This window comes from Herpailurus yagouaroundi, unplaced genomic scaffold (genome assembly GCF_014898765.1).
Source record: "Herpailurus yagouaroundi ecotype Mexico unplaced genomic scaffold, PumYag 139, whole genome shotgun sequence".
NCBI classification, from domain to species: domain Eukaryota; kingdom Metazoa; phylum Chordata; class Mammalia; order Carnivora; family Felidae; genus Herpailurus; species Herpailurus yagouaroundi.
In genome coordinates, this window is record NW_024412394.1 from 47,113,198 (window position 1) to 47,127,534 (window position 14,337).

The 14,337-nt window shown below is 39.8% G+C and overlaps 1 protein-coding gene across 7 annotated transcripts in view; it reads left to right on the forward strand.

The window, feature by feature from the left end:
- The first annotated feature begins 875 nt into the window (after nt 1-875).
- Nucleotides 876-14,337, forward strand: part of CFAP206 (cilia and flagella associated protein 206) — a 46,963-nt gene continuing 33,501 nt past the window's right edge. The window contains exons 1-6 of one of the 7 annotated variants that reach the window (XM_040474121.1): nt 876-978; nt 7,331-7,443; nt 8,052-8,135; nt 10,847-10,937; nt 12,361-12,549; nt 13,585-13,743. In XM_040474121.1, the coding sequence (XP_040330055.1) occupies nt 7,336-7,443; nt 8,052-8,135; nt 10,847-10,937; nt 12,361-12,549; nt 13,585-13,743 (631 nt within the window). In that variant the 5' untranslated portion in view covers nt 876-978; nt 7,331-7,335. Of the gene's footprint in view, nt 979-4,312; nt 4,622-4,893; nt 5,034-7,330; nt 7,444-8,051; nt 8,136-10,846; nt 10,938-12,360; nt 12,550-13,584; nt 13,744-14,337 lie in introns of those variants that run through there. The other 6 variants (XM_040474122.1, XM_040474118.1, XM_040474117.1 and 3 more) reach the window with 6 other exon arrangements.

The window sequence follows — 14,337 nt, forward strand, 5'->3', positions numbered from 1 at the left end:
AAGATTGGTGTTAGAGATAATGAGCTTGGAGCGGAGTGAGAAATCCAGGCGATACATTATCCCTTGAAGTGTGTCAGGAGGAACTGGCAATCCAGCCTGCCCCATCAGAGGGACAATTGAAAGGAAATAATTTGATGGGTCTTTGGCCTTTATTTGGTCATAAGAAGACAGCTGCTGAAAGTGGAATGTAGCTCTTTTATAATTTCAGCAAACCTGGAAGAGGAGCCAAAAAAAATCCCTCCTCACAAAAATGAGGACTTATGGGCTTCAGAGCAAGGTGAGCTCCTTGATAACTGAGAAAATATTCTTCCTTTAATAAAGGTTTAGACTGTACCAAATTAAAGTTCACCTTTGGGAGTCATGCCATAGTTCTCCCCATTGTGGGAGGAAATAACAAAGATGAAATTCAATCTGGAACCAAACCCCACCCCCACCCCCCATGCCTACATCCAACACCTGGTCTCCTAAGAAGTCTTGTAAGCCTAGGAGTTAGTTAACTCAGCCCCCACCTTCTGAAGCCCAGGTACCACTAGAAACTGTTCAGCTCTAGTTTGAGGCATGGAAGGAAGGGGAGAAGACTGAGGGCAATCTCTTCTTGGGGCTGCGTAAAGGGGTGCTTGGGGATAAGTAGGGCATCCTGAAGCAGGAGAGCCAAAGTAGAGTCAGAAGTTCTTCTGGAGACCTATAATTTAAATGCTTTCTCCTTTCCCTCTGAAATTGTTATTTCCTTCTGAAATTTATCCAACCCTCCAGTAAAGACATTAAAGACTTCCAAAATTTCTCTTTTTTTCATTCACCCACACCTATACTCACCTTCTTTATCCAAATAATCTGGTGTGACTATTTGATACCAGGCTCTGTTCTTAGGTCCTGGAGATTCCACAAAACATGCTCCCCTGCCTTCAAGGAGCCTATGGTCTAGTAGAAGAGGCAGACAAGAAAATAGACTTCCCTAGAGTACTGACAGCTCTGTCAAATGTAAGTACGGTGGAGAAGGGGAATGGGGAGTGATTGCTTAACGGGTATGGAACTTTCTTTTGGGAGTGGTGAAAATGTTTTGGAATTAGATAGATGTTAAGGTTTAGGACCCTAAACCTAATATTGTCAGGCCACAGAAAGCTTCAAAATAGACACGACTTCTGGAAACACGGAGAAATTAGCCAGGTGAAGAGGGAAAAGGGACATCATCTAGAGGGAGTAACCTACATGCAAGCGAGGCCAGTGAGTAATCCAACATGGTCAGAAAATGGAAAGAGTGTTCTGTGAGGAGGAGGGAGGCAGTTGCAAGAGCTGAGGTTGGATGGGTGGAGCTGAGATCACATCATGAAAGCCCTTACATGCCATGCCTAGGAGTTTGGACTGCACCCCAAAGCCACTCAGAAGCCTTCATGAGATTTCAAGCAGGAGAATGACACAATAAGATTTATATTTTTAAAATATCATTTTAGTATAGGCAAAGATTTGGAGGGTATAACACTGAAGTCAGGGAGCTCAGTTAGTTGGCTGCTGCAGTAATCCAGACAAGAAAAGATAATTGCTTCAGTTAATTCAAGAGAAGTGGGAATGGAGAGAACTGAATGGATTTGACAGACATTAATGAAGACTTGGTTATAAGTTAAAGATTGGGGAAATGGGTGTGGGAGTGGGTGGGTAAAGACAGGAAGACACTCGCAGTAATATTGTCCACATACACAAAATGGATAAGTAGGGCATATCAGAGTTCATCACAGGGGACTCCCAAGGAATGCTACCCATCTCCAGACTTAGACTTGAGAATCTTGGCCACAGAGCCTGTAATAGCAAAGGTTGTTGTGCTTGGATCTTGTTTTCCTGATGAGGATTATAAGGGAAAAATAATTTTAAGAAAGAACCACTACTGCCTTCACTTTTTTTTAGAGGTTTCAATTTCATGATAATAGAATTCACGGGTTTAATTTGTTTCATTTTGTGTTTTTATAATTTTGATTCATCCATAATACATGAAAGAGCAGGACCCCATGCTCGGTTATCTGCAGTAAAAGTTTCAATTTCCCCCTGATTTGTGAAAATCTGATCCTAAGGCTTGTTGTTTGTCTACTGGTTGACTCGTGTGATGGACAAAAAGATAGGAAACAAAGAATTAATGCTTTCACTCATCATTTGTTACCTTTAAAAAAATGTTTATTTATTTATTTTTGAGAGAGAGAACACAGCAGGGAAGGGCAGAGAGAGAGGGAGAGAGAGAAACCCAAGCAGGCATCAAGCTCTCAGTGCAGAGCCTGACATGGGGCTCGAACCCATGAACCATGTGATCATGACCTGAGCCGAAGTTGTAAACTCAACCGACTGAACCACCCAGGTGCCCCTCATCATTTATTGCCTTTAAAGATAGTTTGCAATCATAAAGAAAAGTAGATTTTTAAAAATAATTTTTAAAATTTAATTAATTAATTAATTAATTTATTTATTTAAAGTATGGTTGACATGCAACATTAGTTTCAGGTGTACAACATAATGAATAAATACTTAATACCTCATGAAATACTTACCATGATAAGTGTAGTTATCATCTGCCATGATTTGTCACCATACAACATTATTCCAGTATTATTGATGTTTTTCCCTAGGTTATGCTTTGCATACTTGCATACTTGTGACTTACTTGTTTTATAACTGGAAGTTTGTACCTCTTAATTCCCTTTACCTACTTCACCCCGTAACATTTTTTCCTCTAGCTTTATTGTAAGGACACAGTATATAATACATACAACATACAAAATACATGTTAATCAACTGTGTTATGGGTAAGTTTCTGGTTAACAGTAGGCTATTAGTAATTACGTTTTTGCAGAGTCAAAAACTTTCGATTTTTGAGGGAGGAGGTGGGTGTCAGAGCACCCAAAGATGTTCAAGGGTCAACTGTCTTTGCTGTTTCAGAAAAATTGTCAGTAGCCTGTTTAAAAATAAAACTTTGTTGATACTGGTTTCTAGTATCGGTTTAATCCCATTTTGTACTTCCACGTCAGTAGGCAGGCCTAATGAACATTACTGTTAAGGAATAAAACCTCATTATCCCAACTTTAGTCATGGGTGTGTCCTTATAATGTGCTTCCTTGAATGTGTGGTTTTCTCTTCTGACATCTTACACCATCCTATTACAGACTTCCTTTAAACAGGGCATGAAGTTAAACTGTGATCCTTTTTATTTAAAAAAAAAAAACAAAACCATGTACTTTTATATAAACTCCAACAATACAGCCCCTCCATTTTCTTATCCTCTCCACACTGGACCCTGCCTCCCCTGGCTCCCTTTTAAAGGTGGCACTGACTTGGTTAAGTGACGGACTTTTGATTTGGGCTCAGGTCACGATCTCACCATCTGTGAGTTGGGAGTCCTGCATTTGGCTCTGTGCTGACTTTAAGAAAAATAAAGCTTCAGTTAGTTCACTAGCAAAATAGGTTTATTCAGGAATAACAGATGACTGCAACTTGGGATAAGAGCGGTAGGCAAAAACAACAAACAAAGCAAAGGAACATTATTTAATTGAGAAGGAGGAAGTTGGGAGGGGTTGTTTTGAATAAAAGTCCATTGGAGAAAAGCAAGAGTTTAGGGGGATGAAGGTTTCTCACTGGCTGAGTTACAGGGGTAGTCAATTTCTTATAGGGTCCAATATACATCTTTCTCTGTTGGGGCCTGTAATTGATGATTCTTTCCTTTTGAGGGTTCTTTTGTTGAAGTGTGTAACTGACAATTCTTCCTATAATTTAATGGTGAAGAGGTAGAGGCTCCCCCTACCAGGCTCCCCTTCTAGTCTCTCAACTGAGCTTTTAGTGAGGTTTCCTTTCATTAATTTTTCACAAAAGTAAATACTCTTTTTTAGGAAATCTTGTGTTTTGATACAATTAACCACTGAGGTGTAGTGAACCTGTAGTCTACCTCGGGTTTAGGACCTTCCATATTCTGTTTCTGTTTTTAAAATCTCTTGGGGCGCCTGGGTGGCGCAGTCGGTTAAGCGTCCGACTTCAGCCAGGTCACGATCTTGCGGTCCGTGAGTTCGAGCCCCGCGTCGGGCTCTGGGCTGATGGCTCAGAGCCTGGAGCCTGTTTCCGATTCTGTGTCTCCCTCTCTCTCTGCCCCTCCCCCGTTCATGCTCTGTCTCTCTCTGTCCCAAAAATAAATAAACGTTGAAGAAAAAAAATTAAAATCTCTTGCCCACCCTTCTCGGGAAAATCTGCAGCTTGGGCCCAGCCACGCCTCCCTACGTTGTTCCCACCCATGCCGGCCCCGCCCATGCTGGCCCAGCGTTCCATCTCCATGGTTACCGGGCCCTCTTGGAGTACCCAGCAGCTTGCCGGCCCCATGGTTACGGGGCCCTCGTGGAGTACCCTGAAGTTCCGCAAAGCGGGGGAAGAGGGAAACCATCGTATAGACTGGCCGCCGGCTCTCCAAGCCACGGTGACCCCACCCGGGGCTCTGCGCCCTTCAGGCGCGAGGAGGGAGCACGGGCAGCGGGTATAGCCCCTGAGGCTGGAGACACTGTGCAGCCTCGGTTGAGACCTAACTGTCGGTCAGAACTCCTTTCCTTGCGCCCAGGCTGAGCGGAAACAGGTTGCTTCCGGCCGGAGTCGCCCAGGCCCGCAGGTCAGACCTCTAACTCGCTCTGAGCCGGCATCAGAGGTTCGGGCCTCTCCGGGGTGCTACTCGCACCCCTAAAGGCCAGATGTCGGGAGATGTAGAGCTTCAAGTGGGGAGGAGGAGGGTACTGAGGGGAGTCAGTAGTGACCCCCTAGGCGGGGCCCACGGCACTCGGGAACGCGCACAGAGATGGGCGCACGCACAGACGGACACGCGCACACGCGCAACTAACACTTTTTGAATACTAGTTACACGTTGTATTAAGCGCTTGCGTTATGCCACGTGCTGTTTTAAACACTAAGTGTATAGAACTTACTTAGGTCTTGGGACAACTCTGGGGAGAGGGTAGTAGTCTCATCAAATTTTTTAGAGGAGGAAGCCGGCTTACGGAGAGGGGAAGCAAATTCCAGAGTCTCAGGTACATGGCAATGAGAAAGAACGAAATATGGCCCTTTGTAGCAACGTGGATGGAACTGGAGAGTGTGATGCTAAGTGAAATAAGCCATACAGAGAAAGACAGATACCATATGTTTTCACTCTTATGTGGATCCTGAGAAACTTAACAGAAATCCACGGAGGAGGGGAAAGAAAAAAAAAAAAAGAGGTTAGAGTGGGAGAGAGCCAAAGCATAAGAGACTCTTAAAAACTGAGAACAAACTGAGGGTTGATGGGTATTGAGGAGGGCACCTTTTGGGATGAGCACTGGGTGTTGTATGGAAACAATTTGACAATAAATTTCATATATTGAAAAAAAAAACCAAGGAAATGCAATTTCAAAAAAAAAAAAAAAAAACAAACAGAAAATGAACAAGTCACCGTGGATCCCAGGCAGTCTGGTTCTGCTGGACAAAATGCCAAGTGCTACCTTATCTGAACACAAATAATGCTGAGAGTTAGCTTTATCTACCCGAATTGTCTTTGTTATTCTCTACATGCAAAGAAATCCTGTGCTCAGTTACTGATGGATGCTTAGGAAGATCGGAAAACTCAATAATCATTAAAACCTACCACCCTTTACTGGTTTGTAGTAAATGGAATTAATACTTAATACTGGGAGTTCATTTAAAAATTGATATTTCACATAATAGATTTTGATTTTTTTCTTTTATGTTTTTAATCAAAAGTCCAAACTCCAACTTGGATGTGTAGGAAAGAGAATTTAGATGATCCAAGCAAGAATTGTTTTCCAAGAGTTTCATATAATTATTAAAGATCATTTAGTGAATGTGGTGGCATAAGCGTTTCCTCTTTCAAACTGTAATCTGCCATCTGCCCATAGGCCTGATGTTTCTCATTATATCTCCCTCCCCAATAATGTTTAGTTATCCAATTAAAAAAATATAAATATGCTTTTGGTGACTATCATTTAAATTGTCAACCTAAAAACAAACCAGTTCAAGGGATAAGGCGGTTGTTTGGGATAAAATGATTGGGGTCAGGAGTGTACAGATTTAGGTAGAAACCCAAATAGTATACTGATTAAAGGAGGTGGCCTCAGGGTTTTTATGGGAAAAAAAGTTTAGGTAAGTTTTTAAAAAAGAGCTCATTGGTGCTGACAGGCAGGGCTAGATTTATACTTCATTCATTGGTCAGGTGAAGTAGTCACTAGTCAAAAGTTCATATTTATCATCATGCTTTTCAATCAGGATTTTCTTGTTCTTGCCGACTTGGAATGTTGGCAGTTTGGCTTAGTTCAAAGATTCAGAGAAGGGGACGTGTGAGGCAGTTCCCCTGAAATGGCTGCTCCTGCTCTATTTTAAAAATGTCTCTACTTATGTCATTTTCACAAAATTGGAAATATTTCAGTCCCAATTTGACGTCCTGATTGCTCTTTCTGTCATCAACAAAATCCCTCATTTTTGTAAATATAGAAGTTTTTTATCTTTATAGATGCTAATGCATGCTAATAAGTTGAGATAAATAATTGTATGACTCTTTACAAATATAATAAGAAATCTAAAGAGGAAAAATGATATATAAATACTGTTAGGGTGGCAAAGAATTGCACGAAGAGTAGAGCAAGAGGCAGGACAGAGTTTATTTACTCTCCACGGGAGGAGAGGGGCCAGATATCCAGAGAGATGTCGCCGGGACTTCTTTTGGGTTGGGCCTTTTAAAAAAAAAATTTTTTTTTAAGTTTGTTTATTTATTTTGAGAGACAGAGCAAGCAGGGTAAGGGCAGAGAGAGAGGGAAGGGGGAGAGAGAGAATCCCAACCAGGCTCCAAACCACCAGCATGGAGCCCAACACGAGATTCGAACTCACAAACTGTGAGATCATGACCTGAGCTGAAACCAAGAATCAGAGGCTTAACCTACTGAGCCACCCAGGTGCCCCTGGGCTAAGCCTTTTAAGGGTTTTGTTTGTTTGTTTTTCTTCTTTAAGGATGTGAGAGGGTTGCACCTGTACCCATGGTGGGTGTGGGGAGGTGGGGAGGGGGTCAATTCTTGTCCAGGTAGAGCAGGAGGCAGCAGGTTTCTCCTGGGGCTCTGTCTGGGGCTTGTCTGAGATGAGGGTTGTGGTCAGGCTAGAGAAGAATATGTTTTATAGTTGGGATCTATAGTAGGGAGGGCCCTGTGACCTAGGAAAACAAAGAGTCAGGGCCAAGTGCAGCCACCTGTGAACTTTGTCTGTAAGCTTGGCTGGGGGTGGGGGTGGGGTTTTTGAATAGAGTCATTTCAAATACAATTCTTAAAAAAAACATTGTTTTATTTAGCTAGAATGCCTCCCACTCAGGCGGAAAGTGTTATAAAGAATATCATTCGAGAAATAGGACAAGAATGTGCAGCCCATGGAGAGACTGTTTCTGAAACTCTGGCAGCTTTTATGGTAAGAATGAATATTTTTTTGAATTACTGCTTTATTAAAAAATAGCCTTAAGTGGTACCCATTTCTCTCTTAAAATTCTGTGAAGTTTTCCTAAATGTTATTCAGTTGAAAACATTGAGACCATTGAACAAGTTAGCAAAAAAATGTTTTTCAATGAAGCATGTCAGTTCTAGATATATAGAAACTGATTTAGAAGATCTTGATTGGTTTTGGAAACATCAATTATGTCATATGTCAGCGTTTTAACGTGTATTTTTGTTCACCTTTGTAAAAATTACTCATTGCCTCGGTCTCTTTGTTCTTGCTTTTGTTTTAATGATACACAATAAAAATGTGATAAAATATTCAAATAGTTTCCCTATCTAGAGTCTACTCACTGCTTTCAAGTTATTTCTCCATATAGTTTTTTGAACACCATATTCAAATTTGATGTTTATTGCTTCCTTTCTTGGACCTGTAGTGAAGGTGCTGATGAATTGGATGATAATAAAATCAGCTGAATAATCGACCCCTGAGTAATCAGGAGGCAGCTGTTTAAAAAATGGAAACAAAATAGTTTCATAATTATATGAGAGAAAATGATTTAATAGATTCTTTCCTATTCACAGGTGAAAGCTGTTGTCTTGGACCCAAGTAATGGCTTTAACATGGATAGAACCCTCATGAAAAGTGACGTACAGAAACTTGTTAAGGTGGTTATACAACAGTTCTCAAATTTTAAATTACTTACTTGCAATTCTGAATACAATATTTGTGTTAGCCATTAGTGCTGTGCTTCATGAAATAAGACCCTACCAACTAGTGGTAGAAACAAGTGTGAGATGTATTGTTTCTCATAAGGTCTAGAGATACACAGGTTGTTTTTCCTGGCTTCCTGGGCCACCATCCTGTATAGGCTTTCATGCAATGGTTATAAGATAGCTGCTCCATCTCTAGGTAGGTGTGAGGGAAGAGGGCAAAGGGCAAACTGTGTGTGCCAATTGGGTCTGTCACTTTCTATTAAGAAAGTAATAGCTTTCTCAGAACTTTTCTCTTGTGCTTACATTTATTGACCAGAATGATAATGCAAGTGAGCCTGGGACATTGATTTCTTTTTCTTTTTTTCAACAGAACAAATCTTTGTCCCAGTCCAGATTGGGGCTATTAGGAAGGATGGGTATGGATATTGGCAGGCAGCGGTATCTCACAGTATTTTAGAGACCTTTTGTTATTAATCTAATGTTACATTGAAAACATTATTTAAGTTCTTTTAGTGTTTATTTATTTTTGAGAGACAGAGAGACAGAGTGCGAGCAGGGCAGAAGGAGAGGGAGACACAGAATCCAAAGCAGGCTCCAGGCTCTGAGCTGTCAGCACAGAGCCCGACAAGGGGCTCGAACCCACAAACTGTGAGATCATGACCTGAGCCAAAGTGGGGACGCTTAACTGACTGAGCTACCCAGGCGCCCCACATCGAGAATATTATTAACTGACTTGTCATACAGTATAAAATTACATAGTACTAAATTAAGATTCATATAATTATTGATTCAGTGTAATTTGTGCTTTTCAATTCTGAAGGAAAAATTGAAGCTCTAGCAAATAATTCATAGTTAGAAATAAAGTATATTTGCCTGAAAACTAGTTTTAGGAACCAAAGAAGGTAGAAATTTTAGACATCATTAGTTTTTTCACGTGTTTTAAGTTTGACTCACTTGATATAGGTGCTTACATATTTATTTTCTAAATATTCCTAAATGTATTTCCTAAAAATTGAACATAATTTTTTTCTCCCAGGCTTCATGATTTTAATTTTAATTCCCTCCTTCACACAAAGGACTTTATAAACAAGGTTTCCCAGGCTGGTGTGTGGATATTTCCTAGGCTCAAGCAAATGGCAGAGAAAATTTTCATCACCCCATCACCCATCGTCTCTCATAGCCAGCAATTCACACAGTGGAGCACAGGTCTATATGCAGCTTCCAGAGGGATCAGGAAGAGCTTTGGAAGCCTGGAGCTGGGGAATATGTTAGGATGATTCTGCAGTAGAGATGCCATGATTACGCAGGGCAGCCTAGAGCTGGGTCTTTCTGTGATGATTGTCTGTCTGTCTGCCTGTCTGTCTGTCTGTCTGTATTTTGAGAGACAGAGAACATGAGTGGAGGAGGGGCAGAGAGGGAGACAGAGAATCCCAAGCAGGCTCAGCGCTGTCAGTGCAGACTCTGACTTGGGGCTTGACCTCACGAACTGTGAGCTCATGACCTAAGCCAAGATCAAGAGTAGGTCACTTAACTGACTGAACAACCCAGGAGCCCTCGTGCTGATTTTAAATGTGGTATGAAACCTGTTCTTAGCAATAGGGGAAATGGCCATGATGGTCGGTCAGAAATTTTATTGGAAAGATCTGGAGGAAAATCAAGGAGAGACAGAAAATAAATTTTCCTCTTTTTCAGGGCTCAAGAAGAGTTTTCTTTTTTCCTCTAACTCACCCAAGTTAGAAAGAATCAAACTCAATTTACTTTTAATGTGACAGGTACATAAATTATCAATGTACATCTTGCTTCAGAGGACAAAGATTGTTTCCTTTTTTTCTCAATTAAAAATCATGGTGAGGTAATTTTTGTATTTCTGAAGGAAGTTTGTTTTTAGAACAGTACTTTTCCACATGGAGGGATCTAGGTGCACAGGCTCCATAAAAGCACAGCGTCCAGGCCTTGGTCTTATATTCAGTCTCCGTCCTCCCAGGAAAGCAGGGTTGGTGCTCAGGAAGGTGCAAGGAGGGTGTTGCCGCTGCTACGTCTGCTGACTGCATATATAAAGCCTAAGGGGTGAGATAGGAAAGAGAGAAAGAATTCAGGTTGATCATCTAATCTAAAGGGGCAAAGCAGAGAAGTAGAATGGGCCATCTATGTGGAGGAAAATGGGAGAAAACAGACCAGGGGAGGAAATTTTGAAATAGAAACCAGAGCCAAAGAGATTTTGTGAGAGAGGAACAGCCTTTTATAAAATAAAAGTAACCCCCAAAATCAGCAAAGAAGGAGTGTTGCTTAAGAGGCTCAAATAAATAGTAATGAGGGGCTCTAGATGAGCTCTGGACAGGAGCCTAAGCTTCGTGGAGCATTTACTCATATCCAGACTGGATAGACAAACCAAAGGGTCAGATTTCTCACCTTTGACTAGACTATCAGCCACCTGCATATGGTGATATTGCTGATCTCAGGGAAATAACTTATTACTTCTTAAACGTTGTGGTGGGGTAAACTGTGAAGCATGAAGTCCTCAAAGAGCAAAATAATAAAAGGGGCTATTGGTGGATAAATATCAGAAACCATTGCTTTGATGTTTCTCTTAATTTTTGAAAATAACTGTAGGAAATACTTACATGTCAGAAATATAACCAGAAACATGGGATATTCTTTTCTAGCTTTGTGTATCTCGGTTATTGGATAGTAAAAATCCATCCCTGGACACCATTAAGATGCAAGTCTACTTTGATATGAATTATACAAGTCGAGGTAACATATCTACCTATTTTGATACCCTTTTTAAAGGATTCATGTTGTATTGCAAGTAATAAGGGCTTCATTTGGTTGACAGTGATTAATTTAATTTTTTAGTCTATCTTTTGAAAAATTTTCCAACTTTGAAGAATGTAATGAAGGTGGATATGCTCAATGAGAAAAACATTAATGGCCTTTGTGAGTGTTAAAAGTAAAGTCTAATTATTATGCCTATGATAGTTATGTTTCCAAGTCCATTGTGCTTTAACCATTTTATCGCTAACACTATAATTAGAAATTAAAACAATCAGCCCATTGAAGTTAAGAGTTTCTAATTTGCTGATTTTTTTGTTTTTGCTTTGTATTATCTTATAGTGCTTACCTAAATTAGGTAACTATCCCAAAATGAAATGAATGATGGGAAATTGAAGTTTAGAACTTATTTCCTTATGTAAGTAGTTTACTATATACATCAAAGGTACAAGAGAAAAAGGAAAATAAATTCCTCTATAGACTAGATTCCCTCTGCCCCACTGCAATACCATTATTATTAACCATTTGGTGAAGTGTATTGAACTTGCAGTTATGCTATGTATATAAATTACATATCTTGCTTTTTTGCTTCATAATAATGAAATTTTAAAGTGATAATGGAATTGATGAAATTGTAATTTAGATTTTTAAATTTCATAAAGTTCTCAGTTGTTTTTGTGGTAAAGGTATAGATATATACTGTACATGGTTGGTATGTTAATTTTTGCCCTTGTAATAGTAAAATGGGATGTCTTACTGAGTTAGTTGCAAGAATTGTCCTACGTGAATTGTGGTTTCTGCCACAATTAGGCCTAGACCTCACCGTATCACAGGAAGAGGGGAGAGGGATATAATTCTCAATGCAACATCAGATTATCAGTAATGCTATTCAAAGTAAATTTATCTAGACCTAAAATAATCGAACAGGAATATTTACATACATGTATATTTATACTATACATGCTTGCATATAGTACACTACCTGGGCTTACATGTAGTGTAAATATATGTGTGTGTGTGTGTGTGTGTGTATGTATATATATGTTTCTAGTATGTGTGTTTATAATATATATATTATAAATTGTCTCTTATGCTTTTCCTGCTTAATTAGGAGGTTTTAGCCCTCTTAGATATTACTGTTGGGTTGTCTGTTGAAAGTCTTATGTATTTTGAAAAAACATGCCATTTAAAGCCCTGTAATAATCTTTCCTACTAGATTTTTGCCTTGAGGTTACTTACTGACCACTGTTTATTTTTTATTGTGATTATTACATCTTAAGAAAACACTTGTTTTTGTGCAATAGAATTGCCATACCCAAGCTATTTTTTTTCCTCTGGTCCTACTTTCTTCTGTGATGAGAATTCTAAGTCAAATATGTGGAACATTGTCCTTTGCCAATTTTAGAGGAATTTCTTGAAGAACATCACCGAATCCTGGAGTCTAGATTAGGCTCTGTTATCAGAGAAATTACAGATAACAGAGCATGCACTAGAGAAGAATTGGAAAGCCTCTACCGAAAGATTGTCAGCTATGTGTTACTACGTTCTGGGCTGGGATCCCCTACAGATATCAAGGTTGTCAGAGAGGCAACAGGTAAAAAATCTGTATGATTCCCATTCCATATGTGAAAAGATATGAACATTGTATATCTCGTAAAAGCTGTTAAATTAAAAGTATTGAAGACTGGGGCGCGTGGGTGGCGCAGTCGGTTAAGCGTCCGACTTCAGCCAGGTCACGATCTCGCGGTCCGTGAGTTCGAGCCCCGCGTCGGGCTCTGGGCTGATGGCTCGGAGCCTGGAGCCTGTTTCCGATTCTGTGTCTCCCTCTCTCTCTGCCCCTCCCCCGTTCATGGTCTGTCTCTCTCTGTCCCAAAAATAAATAAAAACGTGGAAAAAAAAATTAAAAAAAAAAAGTATTGAAGACTGAATTTCCCTTTTTATCTGGAAAAAAAAAATCAGCACAAATAAGAGGTTAAAACTTAGCCAGATTCCTTTTACAGTGTTTATTAACTCTAAAACCCAAGTAGCACCTGTGGAAAGTGCATATTGTTAATTTTCTTGGAGCTGCACATGTCCAGGGATCCATCATTCCTCATGAGAGAAACACTGGCAGCGTGATTAACAGTGCCAGGCTGATCAGGTAATGGGGACTGTTGGAAAGGGAGATTTCATATCGATTAAAGGCGTTGCATTTGTCACCTAAAATGGATGATGGAAAAGGACGCTGTTTTAGCCTCAGGAAGTATTTGCCCACTTTGATAATTTAAGGTAAGGAAGACGCAAGATTTCTAGTCTTTTTTGGCTTTCTTCCACAATTATTTTAAAGCAGTGATTCTTCTATTCAGAATTCTAATTAGAAAGCTTGTTTTAATGCCCATTGTCAAAAATTACTGATGGGTGCTTAATTATTGAAAATAGACACAAGGCAATGGCATTATTTTCAGGAGCCCAGCTTTGACATGTGATAAATGTTGTTATATATTCTGTAACCACATATCAGAAATGCAAAGAATCATATAAGTAGCTCTGTAAAGACAGGCCTCTCAGCTTTCTGCTGAAAGAACGCTATAGTTTAGGATCTGATATCTTTATTCTACCATTTTGTTGTCCTTTTTGTGGTTTGTTTTAGCTGCCCTACAGAGTATTTTCCCTCAGGCTGAGCTTGGGACGTTTCTAACACTTTCTAAGAAGGACAAAGAACGCCAACTGAAAGAACTTACCATGGTTGTTACCGGGATTCGTTTATTTAACCGAGACTGTGGAAAAGGAGGAGAAGGCATTGATGACTGTAGGTATATCCTTAGGTTAAGTCTACAAGTTGTGCAGGTTTAAAATCTAACCTGCACAGTGAGGAAAATAACGTACAGTACTCCGCTGGCATTCTTAGATTTAAGGTGTTCAGTTTTGACTCTACCTTAGGCACAACTACTTTAATAATGGATGGTAATTTTTAGTTTTTCTGGGGCAAGACTTGTAGTATTATAAACCACGAAGCTAGTGGGGGAGAGTTAATCAGTAGAAGGAATGAGGAGCCTGCCTCGAGGCCAGCCTCCTTAATTCAATGGGCTCTGTGTTCTTTATTCCAAGTCAAATAACCAATTAAAAAAATAAAAATTACCCTGAAAACAGTGGCTGATGCAATTAACAGAATGCAAAGGTGTAAGAGGGGATATTTGCAAATCTGCAAATCCAGGAGCATTTACTGTGCTGTTACATACTTAATGCATTCACCATCTGTAAGTTTGAAAGCACTCATGAAATACTTGATTAGGGTACTCAGTAGAAGGAACTTCCTTATGAATTTGATATACATGTAGGCCCACTGAGATGTTAGTATCTTTTTACCAGATCACTTATCTAGTATAACAGGGTCAGTTTTTCT